The 25,894-nt window shown below is 43.1% G+C and overlaps 1 protein-coding gene across 4 annotated transcripts in view; it reads right to left on the minus strand.

Annotated features, from left to right (window-relative positions):
• The window catches only part of YIPF1 (Yip1 domain family member 1), a 34,724-nt gene extending 11,454 nt beyond the window's left edge, over window positions 1-23,270 (minus strand). For 2 of the 4 annotated variants that reach the window (XR_011073534.1, XM_068539920.1), the window contains exons 1-8: window positions 23,143-23,270; window positions 22,337-22,415; window positions 18,321-18,484; window positions 13,848-13,928; window positions 13,488-13,575; window positions 6,842-6,958; window positions 3,684-3,850; window positions 3,141-3,323 (exon numbers count right to left, since the gene is read on the minus strand). Coding sequence is in view for 3 of the 4 variants with exons in the window: in XM_068539920.1 (XP_068396021.1) it covers window positions 3,141-3,323; window positions 3,684-3,850; window positions 6,842-6,958; window positions 13,488-13,575; window positions 13,848-13,928; window positions 18,321-18,484; window positions 22,337-22,367 (831 nt within the window). In the remaining variant the exon portion in view is untranslated. Of the gene's footprint in view, window positions 1-3,140; window positions 3,324-3,683; window positions 3,851-6,841; window positions 6,959-13,487; window positions 13,576-13,847; window positions 13,929-18,320; window positions 18,485-22,336; window positions 22,416-22,784; window positions 22,857-23,142 lie in introns of all 4 variants that reach the window. The other 2 variants (XM_068539919.1, XM_068539918.1) reach the window with 2 other exon arrangements.
• Between the last annotated feature and the right edge of the window lie 2,624 nt (window positions 23,271-25,894).

Below are 25,894 nucleotides of genomic sequence, written 5' to 3' on the forward strand. Positions count from 1 at the left end.
AAAGCCACCAAGTCAAGAACCATCTCACCAGCTCTGCTCTCTATCAGCCAGAAGGGGGCACCAACACAACACGCTGGAGCCTCCCCCAACATAATTCCTATTTCGAGTTAACTCTTCAACGATCCATTTCAAAAAGTTCCTAGCTGCAGACTCCCTCTAGTTTGTCACATCCCCTGGGCAATTCTAGTAGTTTTAAAAGCCTTCCTCCCCAAGGCCCCTTCCAGCAGCTGTTTTCCGAGGAAGGAGAAGAATGGTCCCTAACCCGAGCAGGGGCAGGGGCCATGTTACTAGCGTTGGGCCCCTCCAGTTATCTTGCAGGTGCAGTGAGCCAAGAAGCCCCCAGGATGCAAGAACAACAACTATCCTCCAGGTTCCTGGAGGAAACCCTCACCAGATGGAATAAGCCAGGAAGCCCAGCTTCTAAACCTGGCTCTGCTAGGAACTCGCACTATGACTTTGGACAAGTCTTATCTGTTAAATGAAAGGACTGGAAAAAAAAATAAAAATAATTAATTCCACAAACACTAGGGCACAGACCCTCTACTCGGAGCAGTACCACCTCAAACATAGGTTTGTGCATCTCCAAACATACCAGCCAAGGATGCAACCTCTAGTGCCTCCTTAGTCTCCCTGCCAGGTGTTCCAGGACCAACTTAGAGATCGTGTACAAGTACAAGCACCGAGGGACCCACGGCAGGTGCTGGGCTGTCATATGCTTCACTGCACTAAGGCAAAAACACTAATTCGTGTTCCCCAGGGGACCGTGAGAAGGCCAAACTGTCTGGTTCAGCCAGTGCCCCTCAGCTCAAGTAGCTCCCCTGCCGTTTCCTCTCCCTGCCTTTCCAGTGATAATAATTGCACATATCATTCATCCTTGTGGTAACATCTTTACCTCTTTTTCTAAGTGAGGAGGTGGGGGTCCAGAGGGGTGAACTAATAAGCAAAAAAGCAGGGAGTGATGGAGCTGAGACTAAAACCCATCTCCTAATGTCTATTTCCGCCCTCTTGCATTGTGCATCTCCTCTGTAAGAGAAAGGAGGAGGCCATCTCCAGTGTGGACAACAAAACCCCAGACCCAGTGGGCCCCTGGCTAAACAAATGGTTCCCTTCCTCGAGGAAAGAAAACTGTGCCTCCCGTCCAAGAAGCGGTCCTACACCTGCGATTAGCTACCTGCTCCACCATCCAATCTGCCCCGCTCCTCTGAGTCCCTTAAAACTGAACAGGGCAATGTCTTTTCTCCTGCCTCCTCCTCTCCTCCAACTTCTCAACCGTGTGTACGTGTGTAAGAAGTTCAGGAGAGAGATGGGAAGATGCCAGGGAGGGGCACCAATGCAAGGGCACTGTCCCTAGAGTTGTGGCCTGGGACCGCTCTTACTGGGGCACTCGGAGGAACAGGCAGCAGAGTGGCCCTGGCAGTTTCTGATGACACAGGGCTCGTTTAATAACTTCTTTACATCTGAAGGAACTATCACAGCATATGAAGGGCTTTCACAGCCATTTCACTGAGTCTCACAAAAGCCCACGAAATATGAATCTCCCTGACAGACGACGAAACCCAGGTTCTGAGTTAAGTCACTAGCCTAGGCTCTCAATGCTAAGCAGCTCCCAGCCCAGTGCTCTTTCTACTTCATTATGATGCTCTCTTTTAGAAAGTTCCTGAGTAGCAAGATGGGCAGGTAAACCCTAACTTCAGTGTCATTTACCCCAAAAGGGAGGAGTAGGCATAGGAGGTAAAAGATCCTGGCCACAGGTACCAAATTAAATGTGTTAATAACAACACCCCTGCTCCATAGCCCCATCTGCCTTGCTCCTCTCTACTCTTTACAGAACCGAACACGGCAATGCCTTTCTCCTGCCTCCTTCCCCTTACTAACTTCTTAACAAGGTACATAACACACACACACACACACAAAATTCAAAAGACAGATGGGAAGACGCCAGTGAGAGGCATTATAGCGAGAGAGTTAGTCACAGTGCAAAGCACACTCTTCCTCAGCAGACAGGAGGGTCACAGGAAGGTCACAGCAGCATTTCTAGGCATCAGCCCAGAGATTCCAAGTGCCAGACATTAATAGTGTCACTCTGCTGTCTCAAGGGGTTAAAGCTTAGGCATATGTAAAATGCATGTCAACCAAGAACTTGGCACTTTTTGTGAGACTTGTTCAATGATAAAGTTTTGGGATCTTATTAAAGCACTTCATGAGACCATGGTTGTCTACAGAAAATATTCAAGATCAAACAGTGCCAAAGAAATCTTTACTCCTGTAACTGCAAAGCCTGACCAAGGGTCTGGCCATGAGCTATGTGAACACCTTCCTGTGGGCAGCCATGACCTTAACATTCTTGCATTTGGATTTTTTAAAAAACCTATACCAGGCCTTGTTAAGGCCATGGGCAGCAATTTTTACACACAATGTGTACAGAAATTACAAAGAACATGTCGTCTCCTTAGGATCAAAGGAAAGGGATCTAATTTATGGGCATTTATGGGACAAATTCCATGTTAAGTGCTTTATACGTATTATTTTATTTTATCCTCAGAACAACCCTCTGTGGCAAGAACTATTGTACCCATGTTACAGATTAAGAAATTCAGATTCAGAGAAGTTCCCTGCCCAAGCTCATACAGCCAGTGAGTGACACAGCTGGTCTTCAATCTGGGCCTGTCTGACTCAAAAGCACATGCTTTCCCTAAAAAGATACCTAAACACATTACTTCAAACATTGTTTTAAATGTTGTTCATCTTAAAGATAACTTTTTCCTATTTTGACTTCATTCTCGAGCTTTCTACCTATGAAACGCTGAATTTCAAAACTCTTTCTGAGTCTGTGCAGAAAACCAGTAAAAGCATCCAGAGGTGGAACACCCGCCGCCCGGACCCTCCGCTCCCCAGCTCTATATGTAGACACTCATCCACCCCTACTTCCTCTGTCCCGACACCAAATCTCAACCAAACTTCAGAAGTTAGGTGAAGTCAGAGATTATAATCAAATTCTCATGACTATTATTTCTCATCTAGGACAGTCTATTTAAAACGTTATTTATTTCACGGAGCCAATTTTTAAAGAACCGTGGTGTCTAACAGTTTGAGCATTTGTATCTAAAGCACACCGGAAGAGCATCGGAATGAGACCATACCAGGCAGCCCACAGAAAGCAGCATGTGAAGCAACACAATTGTCACAATTGTGGCCAGTGCGATGCGTCGGTTGTCCTCACGAACTGCTGGCCAAAATGTCATTGCCAAGACAGAGCCTGAGATGCCCAGGGCAATCGTAACTAGAATCCAGCGGACCACTTTCTGGGGGATGATCCACAGTATCTGAAAGAAAAGGAGGGCAGGGAGGGTTTGGGGGAGGCATTCAACAAGGCATTTGTTCATTCCAGGCACATGTGTTCACAAAGGCCCAGGAGCCTGTCAACAGCTGGGCCTTCACTGCCACTCAGGTTTCCCGGAACAGCCCAGAGAAACGCCACCAGCGTGAAGACTGAGGGGAACGCTTTCCTAACAAAGGGCTCAAGATCCAGGGAAGGCACTTGGCTCCCCGGCCCCCATTCCCACTAAACTTCTAAATTCAAGGGGTATTTTTCAGATGCACATCAGTGTTAGGCTAGAAATAATGATGCTGGTTGACTTTTCCACTAAGAACAGGGCCTCACTCAGAATCAGTGTGGTACTTACCGCCGTGGGGATATAAATGAAGAGTGAATATCCATAGACGCACACAATCTCCAAAAATGAATAAGAAACGATGTTCATAACTTTACTGTTTCTCCACGCAAGGAAACCCCAGAGTGCAAGGGGAACCAGCCAGGCATAGGCATAGATGATTGTGGCTGCGATGGACACTGAGGGCGAGAGGACACAAGTTTTAATTCCACCATGCCTTTAATGCACTGTCATGGCACTTCCGGTACCTGCTGGACTTACTTCCTGCAGGAGTGTCCACCTGCCTCACTGGATCAGGGGATCGTGTCTTACTGGTCTCAACCCCTGAGCCTGGCACAGTACCCAACAAGCAGTAGGTGCTCTATAAATGTGCTGACTCCATGCCCCTTTAGCATTTGTGTTTGTGGTGATGACCAGTAGTCTTTCCTATGGTTTCTATAATTCACTTAATAACTAACAACTAATAGTATTAAACAACTGAATTATGCAACTGAAATACTTCCGAGGGCCACACTGCAAGTGTTTAAATACACAGAACATTTCAATCGAATACAAGTCAACTATCCCCTTGGAAGAACACATCTTCTTTCTTTAGCAAATTTATGAAAATGACCTGGGCACAGATTAACTTGTTCTACATGTTACTTAGAGTTCCTTCTGTCTCTGAAATAGGGAGTTCCAGCTCACCGATGAATTGCTTGGAATAGTCTCCAGATCCACTTTCTTCTTTAAATAATTCGGTCTCTGTGGTGGAAATGCTACTTAGCGGCTCCTCAGAGCAGCAATGCTCAGTGTATTACTTACTGTCCCTCCCTCCCCCTCCTCCAGCAGCACGCCCTAGAGGAGTCATCCTTCCTCTTCTGGAGTGGAGGATCATAATCGGCTCAGTCCACAACACCAGCCCTTCCCAGATGAAAGTCACCAGGTAATCCACTGAACGCTCTTGGCAAGAACAAAGGCACTCCTAGTAACTACAGTCAGACTCTGGGTAAGATATGTGATTGTCCAAAACATTTTCAGCTCCCAGAGCAGTTTTTTTCACATGGGGAACGCCAGCATTAAGCCAAATGTAATTTTGCTGATATACTGCCTTTTTCTTGAATAACTAAAGGGAGGGGAAGGGAATTGCTACAGTGACTACAGCTCTCCACTGGGTGTCAGGCATTACACTGAGTGCTTTACTGAGAGGTAACGTTGTACAACAGTCAGAGCTACAGACTGTATATGCAGACTCTAATCCTAGCTCTGCCACTTACAGCTGAGTAGACCTGGGTGGTGAGTTACTTAACCTTCCTGCCTCTCATCTGTAAAATGGGAATAATAATAGTACACTACCTTATAAGATTATTAGGAGAATTCAATGAGTAAAAACAGGTATATTTAGAACACTGATTGATAAATAATAAATGCCCAATCAAGAATAAGCTTTTTATATTGTTAACCGATATATAAACACATTATTTCATATAATCTATATCTTTATTTTAGAGATGAGGAAACAGGATCAGAGAGCTAAGTGGTTTGGTTAGGGTCAAATAATTAATAAGTGGTAGAAGCGGGACATGACCTTGGACGTGTGACTTATAATCTTTACATAAAATGGAAAAATATTTATTGATCGAGTCAACGACTATCTTACTGGCACATACATCCCATGACTCCCTGATACTGGGATGCCCAGCCAAACAGGATAAGAACAGACAAGGACCCCCAACACTGCCCTCCCCTCTCCCCCCACAGCTTCCACACCCTCAGGCAGGGTGATTCACTCCTCTTCTCTGTCAATATACCTCTACAGACTTCTGATATAGAAATTAACACATACCATTCATTTATTACAGTAATATCCATTTACCTGTTTTTCTTTACTTAACCACTGAGCTACTTGAAGGCATATTGATAGTTCATGTATAACATTTATTGAGTTAAACTTAAACCAAGGTTACTTGACAAATGGAGTTGGGACTGAATCCAGGTCTGACTCCATAATGGAGGAGAGAAGAAGGGAAAATGGGCATGGAGGGTAGAGGGGAGGAAAGGAAGGCTACATGGACATACACACAGGTAAATACATTTCTCTACAGACACACAGATATGTGTACATACATATATAGCAATAGTTAATTTTACTGGACTCTTTTTGTACAAGGCACTATTCTAACCTCTTTACATACATCACTTCTTTATTCTTACAATAGCCCTATAATATAAGTATTCTTATTCCCATTTCACTGATAAGGAATCTGAGGCCAAGAGAGATGAAATGATTTGCCCAGCAAGGTAGAAGCTAGTGAATGGTGGAGCTGGAGCCTGAAGCCGATGGCCTGGTTCCCGAGCCCATGCTCTTATACAGCCTTTCAACGGGAGAGCAGGCCAGAAGGGACGGAGGGAGGGAAGGAGAGAATGGAGAAAGTGGCAGAGGCCAATCTCCTGCAGACCCAAACACCTCCAACTTGGGGTGGCTGACATCTGCAAATCCCTCAAAGCTGTTTGTTATTTTTTCCCCAGTTATCCAATACTGCCACAAGAAAGGACGTTTTAAAATAAGAATGTCATCCACAAGCCCATCACTAGGACACGTTCACTTCTGCATTTTCCCTTCTAGGCCCTGACCATTTGCAAACTTCTCTTTAACAAAGTTGCTAACAGCACTGGCCTAAGCTTGGATTATGAGTTTTCCATGTTGCTCTAAGTGCTTCATAATTAATGGCTACAGACCCAGCTAGTTGAGTCATCATGCCTTAAATAACAATGCCCCTACTGTTTCCAACATTTGGGTAATACAAACAATGCTACAGTGGAGACTTTCATGCACATTGCTTTTTACTTATTTTGTACATTTTTCTTTGGATAAATTCCGATTGCTATGGGGTCTTGCCTTACAGTTTTCCAAAAGAGTATATGGATTCACAATATTGAATATACTTAATGCCACTGAACTGTACACTTAAAAATGGTTAAAATGGTACATTGTAGGTTATATATATTTTACCACGATAGAAAATAAAAAGACTATGTGGGTTTATATAGACGGATGATTAATTTTGAGCCCTTAAATACAGAAAAAAGGGCTGCAGGACCTACAGACAGGGGTCTAAGAGCTCAGTGGGTAAAAAGAACTCATGGTTACCAACTAACAACATTCCAAATGAGTCAAGCTATTCACCAACCTTTTCGGAATTCGGGCACATAATGGTATGTCTTCCTTCCCAGATGGATTAAGAAGTTGGAAAGATTCCCACTAATTGCTATGGCAAAGACCAACGTGGCACATATCCAAAAGGGGCCTGCAAAGTAAACCAGAAAATTCAGACAAGAAAATGAAGAACCAGCTTTTAGGCTCTCACAAAATAATTTCTTATCTCCCTCACCCTATTCATGTGAGGTGAATATGAATTTTAGATGGAATCTAAAGGGAAGGGAAAATGAATTTTAGATGGAATCAGTACTCGTTTAGTGGGGATTTTCTTTTTTAAAAGGTCAAACATACAACTCAGTAATTAGCTGCCTTAAAGACAAGGGGGATTGAAATGCACAGACCAAAACACCTTCCATGATTAGATGAATAAAGACACTGATTTGCTTATAGTTTCTTTTACTGGAGGATCATCCAAAAAAATTCATGGACATTTTGTTAAACCTTCACCATCAGGATACAGGAAGCAAAGGTTACTTCCTTTACTTAAGTACCAAATGTTAATGCCAGAGAAAAATATTTTAAATCAGATAGGTCCTTTGTTGTCTAAATGGAAGAGTAGGGCAAGCAAAACACTTTAGGAAAGGGTTCATTTAATCTAACAAATCACCGTGTATGTGTATGTGTGTCTTTATTTTTTTCTTTCTTTTTTTAATCAAAAAGTAATACATGCACATAGTTCAGTGTTCAAAAGGCACAAAAAGGGAATATAGAGAAAAGTAAAATTCCTTTCCTCTCTGTTCCCTAGCTATGCATTTTGCCTCTACAGAGCTCACCACTGTAACCAGTTCCTGGTGAATCCTGCCAGAGATTCCTATACACATATAAGCAAATGCATATATGTGTGTGTGTGTGTGTGTGTGTGTGTGTGTGTGTGTGTACGTGCTTTATACAAACACTAACAAGCATATGTATTTCCACCTTATTATGTTCTGGAGATTCTACTATAGCTATTCATAAAAATCAGCTAATTCTTTTTTAGTGATTATAAAAAATTCCACTACGTGGATGAGTGCACCATGCTTTGTAAATCCCTTTCATCATTTCGCTTGATTTCATGAACACCATCCTTGTTTCTCCCCATCTAGAAAAAGGACTATTAGAACAAATAAAATTTTTAAATTTAGAGATTTTAATAAATTTTATGAATTTCATTTTTCAATTTCACTAATATTCTGCAATATCTTTTGGGATAACTGCAGGCACCTTGACATATAAAATTAAGAAAATTATTGTGTTGGGGGAGATGACTAGCAGAAATGGATGAGCACTTTTCGAAGTCAAGTTGCTTCCTTAAGGTGGGAAAGGGAGCACAAGCACTTGACTGGGAGGCTCCAAAGAGCCACCAACATCAGCTTCCCAAGGAGCGCCATTTACTCACTAGCCTGCAGGCGCTCTGATATAGCCAAGGATTAGGTCCTGTTCACTGTATTATTCTGAGTGACTAACACATAAAATATTTAACAACAACAACAAAAAAAACCTACAATCAACAACAATAATTTAAAAATCCCCAGAAGCTTTATTGAACAAATGAACAAAACTGACAATGTGTTGTTGATGGGCTGAGACCATCAAAGCATGTGACCACAAGTGGTCAAAATATTATACTACCCATAACTAGAAAGCAGAGACTATCGGATCCTGTCAGCCATTATTTACTAAATACCTACTATCCTCTGGGCCCTGGGCTGGTGCTGGGGACACAATGTGTGACAGACACATTGCTGCCTCTGGTGCACTCAGGCACACAGGAAGCCTGGCCTCTAGAGAAACACAACCACCTGCTTGGCCTCTAGAGAAACACAACCACCAGGCCTGCCACAGTGCTTCACTCTGTCTTCTCTCTTCCTCGTTCCTGCCAAATTCCTACTCTAATTATGGGGTGGGGTGGGAGGGAGCGTTAATTTAGTTTGTGCATTTTATGTTATAAAATATTTCTAACATACAGAAAAGCCCAAAACTGATAAAACAAAAACTGGTATACCCATCATGCCTTTTTTTCAAATCTTTCTAATGCTGTCATACTACTTATATCCTTCTACAACATGTTTTGTTTTTTTTTTTTAATTTATTTATTTTTGGCTGCGTTGGGTCTTCATTACTGCGCGTGGGCTTTCTCTAGTTGCGGCGAGCGGGGGCTACTCTTCGTTGCGGTGCGCGGGCTTCACTGTGGTGGCTACTCTTGTGGAGCACAGGCTCTAGGCGTGTGGGCTTCAGTAGTTGTGGCACACGGGCTCAGTAGCTGTGGCACGCAGGCTCAGTAGTTGTGGTGCACGGGCTTAGTTGCCCTGCGGCATGTGGGATCTTCCCAGACCAGGGCTTGAACCCATGTCCCCTGCATTGGCAGGCGGATTCTTAACCACTGTGCTACCAGGGAAGCCCGCTTTTGTTTTTTTTTGTTTTTTTTTTTAATTGACTATCGTTCTGAGACGTATCCATGTTGATGCTTATAGATCACATTCATTTCTAAAGCCTACAGAATTCCGTATATGAACACACCATAATTTACTGATCCATTCTCCTGCTGATGAATATTTTGGTCATTTCTAAATATTTGCTATTACAAGCAATGCTGAGGCAATGAATAATAATCTTCTTCTACATGCCTTCTTGTATATATGTGAGTTTCTCTAAGACTATTTATCTAGGAATAGAACTAAGTTGTAGGGTATGAGCATCTTCAAACTGCTCCAATTTGTGGCACCAGTTACCTACCCACCCACATTATACAAAAGTTCCCCTTGCTCCACATCCTTGGCAACATTTGGTATCAATGTTTATGAAAAGCTGACTTAGAGTAGGTCATTCCTCTGTTCAGACCCTTCGATGGCATCTCACTCAAGCAAAAGCCAAAGTCTTCACTTGCTTACAAGACCCTACATGATGTGCCCCTCCACACTGTCCCTCTGACCTCAGCCACTAGACATCCTTGTTCACTTTGGTCCAGTCACACTAGACTCTTCACTGTTCTTTGAGCACATGAGGCAAGTTCCTGCCCTAGGGCCTTTGCACGTGCTGAGCTCTCTGTTTCAAATGCTCTTCCCTGAGATACCTATACGTATTGCTCCCAATTCCTTCTGGTATTTACTCAAATAAATTTAATTTTTTTTTAAATTTCAAATCCACCCACCTATGCAAACATTTACTGTCTTTCTTCTCTGCTTTTAAATTTTCACCTTAGCATTTCTCACTAGCACACTATGTATTGATATTTTACCTATTTTCTTTGTCTATTGTTAAACTTAGATTATAAACTCCCTCAGGGCAGGGATTTTTGTCTGTGTTATTTACTACTGTACCTCCAATGCCTAGAAGAGTAAGTGTTCTGTGTTTGTTGAATTAACCGAATGAATGAATGAAGACAAGCCAATTTGTATGCTTGCTAAAATAATGGACATAAATAATATCCTGTTTAAATTTTTATTTCAGGTAGGGATAAATATCTTTTCATATATTTATTGGCCATTTGGGTTTCCTTTTCTGTGAATTGCTCATTTTCCCCCAGAACTTATACTTGGTTTTATTCTCATAATCGGTAGGCATCCTACATGTCCACTTGCTTTGCATCCTTTGTGGGTTATGTGCATTGAAATATTATCTCTGGTCTGTGGTTTATTTACTTATTTATTTATTTATTACCTTGCTTATGGTTTATTTTGTGGTGTAGAAATTTTTATTTATTTTTTTGGCTCTGTTAGGTCTTCGTTGCCGTGCACGGGCTTTCTCTAGTTGCGGTGAGCGGGGGCTACTCTTCACTGTGGTGCGTGGGCTTCTCATTGTCGTGGCTTCTCTTGTTGCGGAGCACGAGCCCTAGGCGCACAGGCTTCAGTAGTTGTGGCAGGTAGGCTCAGTAGTTGTGGCTTGCGGGCTCTAGAGCTCCGGCTCAGTAGCTGTGGCGCACGGGCTTAGCTGCTCCACGGCATGTGGGATCTTCCCGGGCCAGGGCTCGAACCCGTGTCCCTTGCATTGGCAGGCAGATTCTTAACCACTGCACTACCAGGGAAGCCCAGAAATTTTAAATTTTAGTTTAAATGTAGTCAAATTCATCAGTCTTTCCCTCAGATTCTGCAGACTGACTCTTCTGTCATCTTGTTCCTGACCACTTTCCTCCAACCCACCCCACGAGGCCCAGCCCTCTCTGCTAGAAAACGCTTTACCGATATTGTACCTTCTTTTTTTAACCAGGTCTATGGGCTCGTGAGGTTAATAGTGTTGTGGGAAGAAGGATGCTTTGGGTTCATATCCTGGCCTTGTCACGAGAGACAGCCAAACACAGTGATGAAGAATATGGATTATGAGCTACGGTGCTGATTTGAATCCTCCGCCACTTACTAGCTGCGTGATCTTAGGCCAGTTGCTAGACTTCTATGCAACACAGTGTCCTCATCTATACAATGGGGATAATAATAGTACCTACCTCATAAAGTTGGGGTCATTATGAGGATTACATGAGTTAATACAGGTTCTTCCCTAATAACAGTGTCTGGCATATATCAAGCATTCTATGTGTGTTTGCTATTATTATTGTTGTTGTTGTTGTTGTTGTTGCTAACTCTGTGACTATGGGCAGGCTGTCCTCCCCAAACCTCAATTTTTCTCTTTTGTAAGATAAGGCTACCTTGGAGCGTGGGAAATAAAACAGTGTAACACAGTAAAACAGTGCTGAACTCCATGCTTGGCACCTGTTAGGTGCTCAACAAACGTTGGGTCCCTCTCTTCTTTCTCCTTGGGGGTGGAGATCATGACTTTATCTTTGAATCCTCAGTCTCCAGCACAAAATAAGGCGCTCAAAAACTGTTTGAGTACCTACTCTGCGCCAAGCCCTCTGCCAGGTGCTGATGACGTGGATTCCTCAGACACAGAGTCTGCTTCTCAAGAAGTTCTCAGGCTAGAAGTAAGGATGAATGAGAGAGCTAGAAAGAAATGCCACCTTGGCAACCTTTAGCTGAGAGGCCTGGGCCAAGGCAATGGTTTTCACACTATGCTCACCGGAGCTCCAGGAATTCCATGGACATCTGGATGGAACTTCTGTGTCTGTCCCTGAGGGAGGAAGCTGAGTGGAAGGGAGACTTTCCTCAACCTCCATCAGAGCTGCTCCACTTTGACTGGTTTTAAATATTGGACATCCGTGCCATTTGATGAAAAGGTTCTGTAGCTTAAAAACCCCAGTCTAATAGAATAAATGGGGGCTTTTACATAAAGCTAAACTAGGAGCTAGTTCTACTTTTTTTTTGGGGGGGCCATGCTGTGCGACTTGTGGGATCTTAGTTCCAGGAACTGAACCCGTGGCCCCTGCAGTGGAAGCTCGGAGTCCTAACCACTGGAGCACCAGGGAATTCCCTACTTTTACTTTTTAACTGATGTATAGTTGATTTACAATATTACATAAGTTTCAAGTGTACAACACAGTGAGTCACAATTTTTAAAGGTTACATTCCATTTATCGTTATTATAAAATATTCGCTATATTCCCTGTGCTGCATAGTATATCCTTATAGCTTATTTATTTTACACTTAACTAGTTTGTACCTCTTAATCCCCGACCCCTTATCTTGCCCCTCCTCCCTTCCCTCTACCCACTGGTGACTACTAGTTTGTTCTCTATATCTGTGAGACTGTATCTTTTTTTGTTAGATTCACTAGTTTGTTTTAGTGTTTAGATTCCACATATAAGTGATATCATACAGCATTTGTCTTTCTCTGTCTGACATATTTCACTAAGCATTAACACCCTCCAAGTTCATCCATGACGTTGCAAATCCCAGTTTTAGTTTTCTCACATGGAAAACAGGGATAAGAGCACTTAATACATAGCCTTGTTGAAAAGGATTAAAGAGTGTATGTAGTGATTGGCACACAATAGATTCTCCTGAATTCCTTTTCCTTTTATAATCAACAAGTATAGTCACTCTAAAACTTAATGTTTAGGATTGAGCATATATATTACTGAACCCCACTGAGCACCAGCTTCCTCTTTTGAAAAATGGGGATAATAATACCTACCCAAAGGGTGATGCAAGAATTAAGTGTGCCCGCGTGCACCAAGTCTTTCGTACAGCACCTGCACACAGAAGCACTCAGAGCCGCTGGCTCTCTTCTCCCCTCAAACACAGGCCACCGTTGTTGGAACCCTTTCCTTCAGGATCACTGGATGGACCTCTGACCCCTTCTCGGATAGCACGGAGGTTGGAATGACATTACCCCTTGGCCCATCCTCTTACAGACTTTCAAGGGGAAGCCAGCCTGTGCAGAGCTGGAACTCAGCACATCATGAATAAGCGTGAGAGAAGCTCCTCCACACTCACCCCTACCACGAAATCCTCTAAAATTAAAATCAACAATCTCCTCTTACACAAGTGACTTAATTTGTCTTGAATTTGTAATGTCATTTGAAGACTTTCAAAGGACATACTATTACTTGTCATCAGGGCATTAATAGAACATACAATTGCATTTTCTCCAAATTCTTTGCAACAGTTGCTACCAAAGCTCAGAAGAGTCAAATAAAACACTGCATGCCCCACCAACAGTGCGCTTCTCCGACTTTCCAGGCAACCCGCACACTCACCTGAGCTTAGCTGGGACACGGAAAAGAATCAAAACAGCACTACACATACCATAGAGATCTGGGTTGCTGCGGATATACAACCTCACAAAGTTTTTTCCTGGTATTGGCAAAAGAGACCCCTTTATTCTGTCAAAGACCTGCAAAACAGCACAGCAGTAAGTCTACTGAAGATTTTTTTCTTAAAGTTTAATAAGTTTGCACTGCAAAATTGAAACTCAGTGATTAGAGCTTTTATTATTTATTTAGTATTTTTTTATTATTTCATTTAGTATTTTCAAATGCTAATTGATCTTTTACTTTTGAAGACCATATCCAGTATACAAAACCTTTCACATTACTCGACTGTTTAACCATAGAAGAAACAAGTCTGCATTATACGACAAAAGAAAGGTAAAACTGGTTTACAAACCTGGTAAGTGTCTACATCAAAGAATGTTTGATAGTATTCAAATGTCCAGAAGGGGGAGCTTTTCTTCTGTCCAGCAAGTAACTGTCAGAGGTTAAAATAAAAAACATAATGAACACAGAAGCAATTTCCTTATTCTAGCTACCCAGAGAAAGAGAAAGAGAAAGAGAGAGGGTCTAATGGAAAATCAAGATGTACGAAAGACCAAACTCTTCTGCATTCATCAATCAATTTTACCATAGCCATGCCCAATTCTCAGCCTGACATAAAAACATCAGTTCTGAAGACACACCAAAAGGTTTCAAATCCTGGTCCCTCCACTAGGGGATGGCTTCATCAAATCACTAGACTCATCTCAGTCTTCCTTATCTAAAAAGTACAGGTGGGCTTCCCTGGTGGCGCAGTGGTTGAGAATCTGCCTGCCAATGCAGGGGACACGGGTTCGAGCCCTGGTCTGGGAAGATCCCACATGCCACGGAGCAACTAGGCCCGTGAGCCACAATTACTGAGCCTGAGCGTCTGGAGCCTGTGCTCCACAGCAAGAGAGGCCGCGACAGTGAGAGGCCCGCGCACCGTGATGAAGAGTGGCCCCTGCTCGCCGCAACTAGAGAAAGCCCTCGCACAGAAACGAAGACCCAACACAGCCAATAAATAAATAAATAAAAGTCATTTGTGAGACAAATATTTAAAAAGTACATGTAACAAGATCTACCTTATAGGATAATAGGAAGGATTAGCTTAATTACTATGCAAAACAACATATATATGTATATACACACACACAAACATGTACCTACAGAAGGCAGTCAGTGTAAATATCTTTTCCCCTTCCTCCACTTCAACATCCTCACTACTATCACCACCTGAATTCTCAAAAATCTGAAACACTGACTCACTCTAAAGAATTAAAAACTTAAAATATACTGCTCTAACAAAAAACCAAAATTCTTATTTAGAAGAGGCGCACTAGGAGGGCCATGCCTGCACCAAGAGCACAGCTCTCTACAGAAGAATGCACGCCCCATGCCAGGAACTGTGACTGCCATCCCCAGATATCTGAAGAGGATTCATACAGCAAAAAGTACAGATGCACTCTAAGGACCTTTGCAAGACGAGGGAAGGTACTACAGGCAGATATTTTTTGTTCACTATAAAGGAAAAATTTTCCACCATTAAAGTTTTCCAAAAGTGGTAGGGGCTGCTTTACATGGTCATGAGCAGCCTGCTCCTAGAGGTATTCAAGTGCTGTCTTTCTGACATACCACGGACAGCATTAATATCTTGAGAGGGAAGCTGAAATACAGTAAGTCCCCTATATATGAACAAGTTCCATGCCGAGAGTACGTTTGGAAATCCAATTTGTTCCTAAGCCCAATAAAGTTAGCCTAGGTACCCAACTAACACAATCAGCTATATAGTACTGCACTGTAATAGGTTTATAATACTTTTCACACAAATAACTCATGAAAAACAAACACAAAAAATAAAGAAAACATTTTTAATCTTACAGTACAATACCTTGAAAAGTACAGTAGTACAGTATAACAGCTGGCATACAGGGGCTGGCATTGAGTGAACAGGCAAGAAGAGTTACTGACTGGAGGAGGGAGAGGAGGTGGGAGATGGTAGAGCTGAAGGATTGTCAGCAACAGGACACGGAGGTCACGGTGCAATTTCACTCACGCCTGCCACTGATGGCACAGGTTCTGGTTCCTTGCTGGATTCAATTCTATCTACCCTCCTAAAAAAACGATCCAGTGATGTCTGGGTAGTACTGTACCAGCTATATCACCACTGCTTTTACGCTTGCTTCTGGACATCCTGGGCTTGAAATAAAGATACTGTACTCTATACAGTACTGTACAGTAAAGTTCACAAAAGCACAAACACTTGTAGAGGATGCGCACATGTGACAATGTACGCGAGACACATGAACTAACTTACACGATTGGACATGCGAACACACGTTCGAATCTTTGAAAGTTTGCAACTTGAAGGTTCGTATGTAGGGGACTTAACTGTAGAGGAAACTGTAGATTCTTTCCAACTCTAATATTGCAAGATACTGAACACCAGAGACCCATGTTCCATAAGCTAGGTCAAGAAATTCTGTCACTATCATAGAATATTGGTAACCTCTTCCTGATTCCCTGACGAAATTAAGATAATGGATAAAATGTTTTCAGTTTTAAGATTTTTTTCCCCCATACATTTCTTCTTAAACTTTTGATGGCTGCTGTTGTTCAGTGTGATGGTAAATTTTATGTGTCAACTTGGCTGGGCCATGATGCCCAGATATTTGATCAAACATTGTTCTGGATGTTTCTGTAAGGGTGTTTTTGGATGAGCTTTACATTTAAATTGGTGGACTTTTTGAATAAAGCAGATTGCCCTCCATAATGTGGGTGGACCACAGCCAATCAGGTGAAGGCCTGAATAGAACCAAAGGCTGACCCCCTGAGCAAGAGGGACTCCTCCAGCAGATGCCCTAAGACTTCATCTGCAATATCAGCTCTTCCTAGTTCTCCAGCACGATGCCTTTGGATTCAAATTCTCTTTCCTGAGTCTCCAGCCTGCCAGCATCCTCCATCAGATTTTGGACTCACCAAGCAACCACAATCATGTGAACCAATTTTAAAAAAAGTAAATCTCTTTCTCTACATATACATATCCTATTGATCTATTTGTCTGGAGAACCGTAACTAATTAATACACTCAGTTATCCTAAAAATCATTCCTGTATCCTGAGGGTGCCAACAACTTTGATAAGCACGTAACATACACTACTCTAATACAGAGGGACTCAGAGTGCCTTGGTTTAAAGTCCCGTCTGCACCTGCCAGTTGTGTGTCCTGGGGCAAGTCACTTAAATTCTGTGCCTCAGGTTTCTCATTTACAAAATGAAGCTAAGAATAGTTCCTTGCATATAGGGTTGTTTTAAGGATTAAATGAGATGATCCAAGTGAGGAACTTTAAATAGTACCTGGCAGCTATTAAACACTAAATAAATATTAGCTGTTGTGATGATAATGATGACAATAGTCAGTATACTATTTTCTTATATTTCCGATGAGGAAATCCAGGTTTAGGGAAATTAAAGCACCTTACCCAAGACCACAGAGCTATTACTACTGGCCAGACCTGGATTCAAACTCAGGGTCCTAAGTCTGAGCTCTTGCCACAATATCTAGTATACAATGCTGTTTAATTTGACATACACTTTGGTACTTATTTTGATATTTCATGGAGTTCCACGAAGAGCACTTGCCACTCCACTGTTTCATGAGCCTGTGAACACACTGCTATAAACTGAGTACTCCTCTGGTGAATCACGATCATGTTCCATTTATAAAATATTACTAGAAATACTGTTTTTCTGGAATGCACCAACAGTGTACATGGCAGTAAATTTTTGTGATCAAAAACAGCTCTGATATTCAAAATTCAACCAGATGCAGAAACCTAGAACTCTCCATAGAATCCTCCCTCTCTTCCTCACCCCTTTTCCACCAAGTCCTAGTGAGCCCATCTGCTAAACATCTGTATCCAGTTCTAGTTCAGGCCACTTCACCAGTCTCCTACCTGGTTTTCTGGCCTCTAGTCCGTCTCCCACCAATTCATACTCCACAGGGCCACTGTATCTTAAATATCTTTAAACGTATCTGGTCATAATGTTTAAAATCTTTCAATGGCTCCCAACAGTTTTCAGAATACAATTCATATTCAGAGGGTTGAGTCCTTGCCTATCTGTGAGCCTCATCTCCTGTCTTCACCTATATTTTGCTCCCAACGTACATGAAGATGGAAGATGTGCTTTCTGTACCATGTTCTTTCATGCCTCTGTGACTTCACCGAAACTGTTCCCTTTGCCCAGATCACCCTTCCACACCTTCTTCCCGGGTTCACCTATTCTTTCAACAAGATTCAGTTTAAGTGTCACTGCCTCCAGGAAGCCTTCCGTAACCCCCCTCTCTCTGCTCCCGCAACCCCAGCGTGCTTCCCATGGGTAACAATGGTCTGTTTGCTTGTCTGTTTCTCCCCCAAGGCAGATTTACCTTGATTTACATGATTTACCTTCGTGTTGCCACTGCTTGGCATTCTACCTGGCACACAGGAGACAGTGAATAAATGCATGAACGAGGTTTTTAGAAGTTAAAAGAGTAAGCTGGGACGAAGTGAGATAGTGGCATAGACTTATATACACTACCAAATGTAAAATAGATAGCTAGTGGGAAGCAGCCGCATAGCACAAGGAGATCAGCTCAGTGCTCTGTGACCACCTAGAGGGATGGGATAGGGCGGGTGGGAGGGAGACGCAAGAGGGAGGAGATATGCGGATATATGTATATGTATAGCTGATTCACTTTGTTATAAAGGAGAAACTAACACACCACTGTAAAGCAATTATACTCCAATAAAGATGTTAAAAAAAAAAAAAGTTAAAAGAAAAAAACAATTTAAAAGACAAGTTCAAACCTCAGTTTTGTCAGAGTCATCATTTCCTAGTAACTCATCATCCTCTTCTCTCCTTGAGCCTCCTGGGGGTCCTGGCTGGTGTTTTGGGGTTTCACCAGGATCCTCGATGCTTATTGTGGTGGCATCTGGGTTTGCTGCTAGAGACGTGGCTGTATCACCAAATTCTGAAATCAGTTGTAGTACAAGGGTATCAATGACCTTACCCACACTGGAAATGCATACTTTTAAATTTAAAGACAAGCTGTTACAACCTCAGCTTTGCTATAGACCCTATCTGAGACAAGTGGCAAAAGGCTCTGAAAAAAATCTCATCTAGAAATCAAGCTGACAAAGAAAAATGATTATGAAAACAACAGAATTTGAAGTCAGACCTGAATTTTAGTCCTGGCTCAGTTACTTACTAAGTATTCAAGCCTGAGTAAGTAACTTAACCTCTATAAGCTTCAGTGTTCTCATCTATACGATGGGGAGAATAATATTTATTTCCAGGAATTTTGGGAAAGTTAGGAATATTACTTAAGTAAAGCCCTTAGCAGAGTGCCTGGCCCGTAGCAAGTAACCAATCTAACCCTCTCTTCTTTGATTCAAGTTCAAAAATACTTAATGGAAGTTATTTTTTCCAGTAAGTCCTATGTAATCACTACAGAAAACATGAGGACAAAAATGAAAGTAGAAACAACAGAATAAAAATCGCTCTTAGTCCCATCCACATAAAAAGCAAACACTATTAACTTTTGGTATATTTCCTTTTCTCTATAGAGTAGATTCATGCCAGTGATGATCATTCATTCACTCAACAAATATTTACTGCGTGCCTACAGTGTACCAAGTACTGATTTAGGATGTGACAGTACTATGTAAACAATGTTGTACCCTGCTCTGTCTGCCAGGGATTATATAAAAAAATTTTTTTTCATATTATATCAGTCTTTAAAATGATCAGTTACGTGGCTACATAACAGTTCATCAGCTGGAGGTGCGAATAGTAGGAGAGAGACACCACAAGTTAACACAATTATTCCACTGTTATTGGATGTTTGGGTGCTTCTCGTTTTTTATTAGTACAAATAACACTGTAAGGAGCATCTGTGAGGAGGAAGCTTTTGGGGTTATTGCCTTAGTATGAACACTATCAGTGTGATCACCAGGTCAAAGGGTGCAGACCATTTTTAAGGCTCTTGAGCCATACTGCTAAACTGTTCTCCAAAAGAACCTTACCTATTCATGTCCACCAGCAATGATTGTGACTTCCTGTCTCTGGGCATCCTAACAAACTTTATTTAGCTGCTCTTAGACAAAATTTAGGGCAGCTGTGGAATTTGGCAGGACTCAGGAAGGATGCCAGCAGGGCACCACTGTAACACTACAATCATGGCAGTAGGATGGGGCTCTTGGATAACTGAGCCCAATCTTACTGCCTTTCAGCTACGCAAATAGTTTTATGGAGAGAATTAAAGTGACTGAAATTAATAAGGTGGCTGATCTGTAACAATTACTCAAGCTTCAGTCTCCCATGTTTTGGCAGCATGAGGCTCTGGAATGAGAGGGTCCTCTGTTTAAGATAAGACTCTAGCACTCCATGACCTTGGGCAAATCACTCCATATCTCTGAGTCTCTGTTTCTTCAACTATGAAAAGTAGATAATACTTATCTCACAGAGAGATTTTGAGGATGATATGAGATAATAATAAATACAGTTATAGCTATCATTTACTGACTGGACAGGGCACTGACATTTAAAAAGATGGTTATAAGTTTGCCTGAGGGAATCAGTCCAAGGAAGTTATATTTAAGTTTCATATTTTAAAAACAGTAGTTTACCAGGGGAAAGGACATGCCAGAAGGAGGAACAGAGAGCGTCACTTTAGAGGTACCAAGTCCAAAGAGGTTCAAGAGATGATAACTCATCTAGCTGATGGGATTAGGAAAGGCTACTTGGAGAAGCTGCCGTATGAGAAGGATGGCCAGAAGCAGGGGGGGATGGCATCTCAAGCAAAGGGTATGGGATGAGCAAGACCCAGAAGACAGAAAATGTGTTCCGTGTGTGAAGAACAGCAGATGGAAAGTTTGATTTGAATGTAGGATGTGTGTACCTCGCACATGATGACTATTCACATATTCTGCTCTGTATTAGTTATTCTTGTCCATCTCAGTGCCTTGAGGGCAAGATTGGTATGTTTCTTATTTCTGCCACCAACATTATCTGCTTCTACATCCTATGCTGTTTCGCCTCTGTTCCTTTCCTGACACAATGTCTCCCACCTGCAGGGCCCTGAGCTTCACTTTTTCATTTAACACTACCATTTTTCCTCTGAGAAGCTTTCCATGACCCCCGCAGCATCCTGTGTTCTTTTCTAAAGAGCAAAGTCTTTAACATGGTGTATAAAGTCCTGTGTGACTTGGCTCCTGCTTCCTCTCAAACCTCACCTTGTGACAGGCCTCCCCCACCATCTGTGCTCTGGTACATTGGCCTTCTTTTAATTCCTTGGGAAAGAAAATGAAACAGACTTCCTCCCTTATCAAGTACTCTGCACGTGCTGTTCTTTACACGTGAACTTTCTTGCACTGTACTCCCAGATAGGATGACCAAGGAAGGCCTCTGGAATGAAGTGAGATTTGAGCAGAGCAAGGGAACAAGCGATGTGGCTATCTGGACTAAGAATGTCCCAAACAGAAGGATGGCTCAAAAGCCCTAAGCTGTTAGTGTACCTGGCGTCTAGGAGGGACAGTGATGAGGCCCATGTGGGTAGGCAGAGAGAAAGGGCTAGAGTAGCAGGAGATGAAATCAGAGGCAGCAGAGGCCTGGATCATGTAGGGCCTCCTAAGCACAGAAAAGGCTCTGCCTTCCACTCCTAGTGAGATGGGAGCCACTGGAAGGTTTAGAAGGAATGACATGATCTGACTTGGTTTTAAAGGACTACTCTGGCTGCAAAATACAGACTGTAGGGGGTAAGAGAGGATGCAGGAAGACCTGAAGGAAGGTAAGGTCTATAATCCAGACATGAGGTGATGGTGACCTTGAGCACGGTGGGAGAGTGGTAGAGGTGGCGAGAAGTGGTCAGATGCTGGTTGTATTTTGCAGATGGAGCTGACAGTATTGGCCAATGAAGTGGATTTCTCTTTAAACACTGTATCTCTTCCTTAGATAGTAGTAAGATAGCGTAGGTTGTGATGCCCGGGGTCAAACCCTGCTTTACTACTTACTATAACCTTTAAGCAAATGACTTAATTTTTCTGTGCTTCAGTTTCCTCATTGGTAAAATAGGGAGAATAAAATAACTATTTCATAAAGTTGACATAAGGAGTAAATGAGTAAATATTTGTAAAGCACTTAGAACACTGCCTGCCATTTAGGAAATACTATACAAGTGTTTACAAGGCAAATGAGCATTCGTCAATCCCCAGGTTAGGTCAGGCTCTGGGTTATGAGTTATGAACTTTTCCTCCAGCACTTTCATAGTTTATAGATATATATTTAAATGATCATTTAACAAATAAATGTCTCCCTCACTAGACTGAGAGCTTCATAAGGGAAGAAACTGTTCACTCTTCTACCCTGGTAACTAGAACAATTGCCTGGTTCATGGTCACACTCATGAGAGATTTATTGACTCAGTGAAGGAATGACCTGATCACATTTCATTATAATTATCTTTTTACACTTTTATCTACTCTAGCAGTGTAAAAAACTTCTTCTTTATCTTTTGATCTCCTGTATCTAGTACAATTCTAAGCACAAAATACATGTTCAATAAATGCGTGTTGAACTAAAGCAAGAACTCTATAAACATTTTCTGTAATCACTGCACTAAATTTATGATATTACCAATCTGAAGGGCTGTTTGGCAAAAAAGAACAGCTGATGTGAACAAATAGAATAACCTGAGTGTGGCAAACATTCTTTCACCAAGATGTCTGAAATAATCTTCTTTAATATATGCACCAGCATAGCAACGGAAATTCTGCTGTGCCTACAGAAATACTGATCATAAAAGGGGGGCACCCAACGGATGTACCTTCAAACCGCAAGTCATCTACAGCTGCCATTCAGCCAAGGGTCTTCTCCCAATTATTAGGAAGATAATTTACAGAGGTCTAAAAAGGAAAAATAAATAAATTTCATACGATAACATAAAAAAAAATCTACAAACGAATCTTATTTCAGCGTTAGAAATGGTATTGCTTTCCCTTGCGTCCTTTTTTAGTGGGATCCGATAGGTTTATATAAAGATAACCATTTAGCATCAGATACTATTAAAACTGTTATAAAAAAACTAATGGTGGGGGGCTCCATTGGTTCCATGCAATCTCACTGTGTGGATGTTTAAGGGCCAGGTGCAGCCTGGAGATGAAAGGATGAGGAAGGGGAGGCTGGGATTTGAGAGGTGGCTATGAGGGCAGTGGAGAGCAAAGGCAGTCAGCCTAGCCAGTGGTTAAGGGCACAGGCTCTGGAGTAGAACAGACCTGGGTTTGATTCCCGATTCTGCTGCTTCTGGCCGTAAGACTGTGGGCTCCTGGGGGCCTCAATTTCCTCATCTGTAAAATGGGTTCATAATTGTACCTACTCACACGATGTTGGGTACCATTAACTGAGGCAAGTAAGTGTAAGGCGCTTAGTGCACAGCGAAGCAATTAGTAGGCGCTGGAGTGATGGGGACCCTACACCCTGGGGCACCGTGAGTCCAGGACGGTCTGGGAAAGAGCTGCCCAAGAAGCACGTACAGTGTTTTAGGAGGAGAAGCTGGGCCGCAGCGGCCCGGGTAGGCAGGAGATCCCGAGCTCCCTCAGTCCCAGACCGGCCCCACAGACCCCGCGGCCTCACCTCGGGGAGCTCGGCGTCCAGCTGGTGCCGGGAAGCCTCGGGCCTCAGATTCTCCGCGCAGGTTCTGGTCCCGCCGAGTTGCCGGAAACCGGAGATCCGGGGGACAGACCTTCTCCACCTCCTCCGGGCAGAGCCCCGCCTCCTTAAAAAAACAGCAGCTCCCGGAGACGCCTCTTCCCGAGACCTCAGCGGGCGACTGCATCCAAAGCTCGCTCCCTCCGCGGCCCCTCGAAGGGCGAGGCTTCGGCTCTTAAAGAGGCAGGTGGCGCCGGGCGGACCAGTGGGGATGTGGAGAGTGTCCGCCTCGGCTCGCCTCGCTCCGGGGGTGGGGGGGCGCAGAGAATTCTCTGGAGAGTGGGGTTTATTTTATGTTTGGTTATACCTCTTTTCTTGTTGAAATATAAAGTAGCGTGACGGAAGACGATTGTGAAAAGGAAAGAATGTCATCAATCCCCCCATTCTTTTTTGGCCATAAAAATTTAATTAACCAGTGAGGGAGAACGAGTCAATTAGTTTTTGAGTGTTGAATCAGTGATCTGGGGAAGGATGATGTCTGTTCCTAGGGACACCCCCTTAAGTGTGGTAATTTGTTCCTTCACTCCTGCGACGGTCTACCTTATGCCCTTGGGGCAGTGAGGAGTGGCTGGGGATTGGCCTCACTCTCCGCTCTGTCCCCGCCTCGGCATCTGACCACCACCTTGACTACAGCAGGGGCCCAGTAAACGACGGTGAAGTTGCACTGAGTGAGCCGGTGAGAAACATTTTGCCCCGCCGCCAGTCTTTGCTTGGTTATCACCTACACATCCCTCCAGATGTCGGTACCCTTTCCTCCTCCTAGGGAAAGCCTGCCTTCGCCTCCCAGGACTTCTTTTGCGCCCATAGTCCCCTGTGCTTGCTTAAACCGTGGCAGTTGTTATTGTTTGCCCATCTTTGCCGGCGTGGGAGTGCTTTGGGGGGAAGGATCAGGAATGACTCTGGTCTCCAGGTCCTCAAGGCAGCCCAGAACCAGGGACACGATAGTTGCTCACTGAAGGTTAATTGTAGAGCGATCAAGTTCTGGCTGTCTGAGCAGCATAAGCCAAATTCACTGCCTACACAAGGTGGAAACTTTGACTTTGGGTCCTTATGGTCAATCGGAATGGCTTATTACATCTGACTAATAAAATAGTTAAACACATACGGAGCGTATTTATTGAACTGACATTGTGATCAGGCTTTATACATGCAGATCTCTAATTCTCAGAACAATCCAGCAAGCTTGAGGTGATTATCCTCATTTTATAAAGAGAAAGCTGAGGTTAGCGTATGTATGTGCAGGGTACTTTGGTTGAATGTGTACCAGGAATGAATTGCAAGGCACAAATTCGGTGTGCAAATGTATCAAACACTTCTTATGCCCCATGGCAGATCCTCTTGGCTTCATTAGCTGCTTATTTCACCACCACTGATCTTATTCCAGCCGCAGCAGCTATAACCTAAGTGAGCTTCACCTCAAGTCCATAACTCAGGCTTCTCGCTTTCTGCATCAGGGCTTGTGTCTTGATACCTTGGGATTAAGGGACTGCTGGAACCGTTCAGCACTGGGACAGGTGCAAGCCAGAAGTGCAGAAGTGGGGAGCGGTCAATGCCTCATGGGACAAATCTTTGACCAATGGAGTCAGTAACTGATGAATACATGCTTCTCTCTTTTTCCCCTCAGACTCTCCTCAGATATTTCATACAGCTTTCAAACTGTCTTGCAGGATCAAACAACCAAATGCCTTTGGAAGTGGCCAATTTGACTAGATAATTCTTTGTAGAGCACCCTCAACAAAGAATTGCACCCTTGCACTGGCTCTCCTTCCTCCCCTCCCCCATTGCATTGCAATGCATCCTTGCAATGGCTCTCCTTTCTCCTCTGTTTTACAACTCCTGTCCTTCACTCCTGATCCTTGGACTCACACTTGCCAGTAAAGTACTCACATGAGATGAGGAACTCACACTAAGGCATGTTGATACGAAGAGTGGCCCCAGAAAGCAGCTCTCAGGATGGAATTTTGGAACCGGACTGCTCACCAGTCAGATGGCAACAACAGCCCCATTGCTAGTGATAAGTGTGTGTGTGTCGGGGGGCGGGGGGGCGGTGATAACACCTAGACTATATATTTCTTCTCTTGGAAACAGAAGTAAAAGTTTTATTGATATATTAATTATAATGATATGTAAGTTTTGGCTCAAAACGAGACAAGAATCAAAGATAACTATACCGGTTTAACTAAAGCAGCAATTCTCAACTGGGGACTATTTTGCTCCCAGGGATATTTGGCAATATCTGAAGACTTTTTTTTTTTTTTTAAAGAATTTTATTGGGATTTCCCTGGTGGCGCAGTGGTTAGGAATCCGCCTGCCAATGCAGGGGACACAGGTTCGATCCCTGGTCAGGGAAGATCCCACATGCTGTGGAGCAACTAAGCCCGTGCGCCACAACTACTGAGCCGGCACTCCAGAGCTCACACGCCGCAACTGCTGAAGCCCGCACCCTCTAGTGCCCACGCTCTGCAGGAAGAGAAGCCACTGCAATGAGAAGCCCACGTACTGCAGCAAAGAGTAGCCCCCGCTCGCCACAACTAGAGAAAGCCCGCGCGCAGCAGCGAAGACCCAATGCAGCAAAAAAAAAATTAAAAAATAAAAACCATCATTCACTTAAAAAAAAATAATTTTATTGGAGTATAGTTGATTTACAATGTTGTGTTAGTTTCAGGTGTACAGCAAA

This window comes from Eschrichtius robustus, chromosome 3 (assembly GCF_028021215.1).
Source record: "Eschrichtius robustus isolate mEscRob2 chromosome 3, mEscRob2.pri, whole genome shotgun sequence".
NCBI lineage: Eukaryota > Metazoa > Chordata > Mammalia > Artiodactyla > Eschrichtiidae > Eschrichtius > Eschrichtius robustus.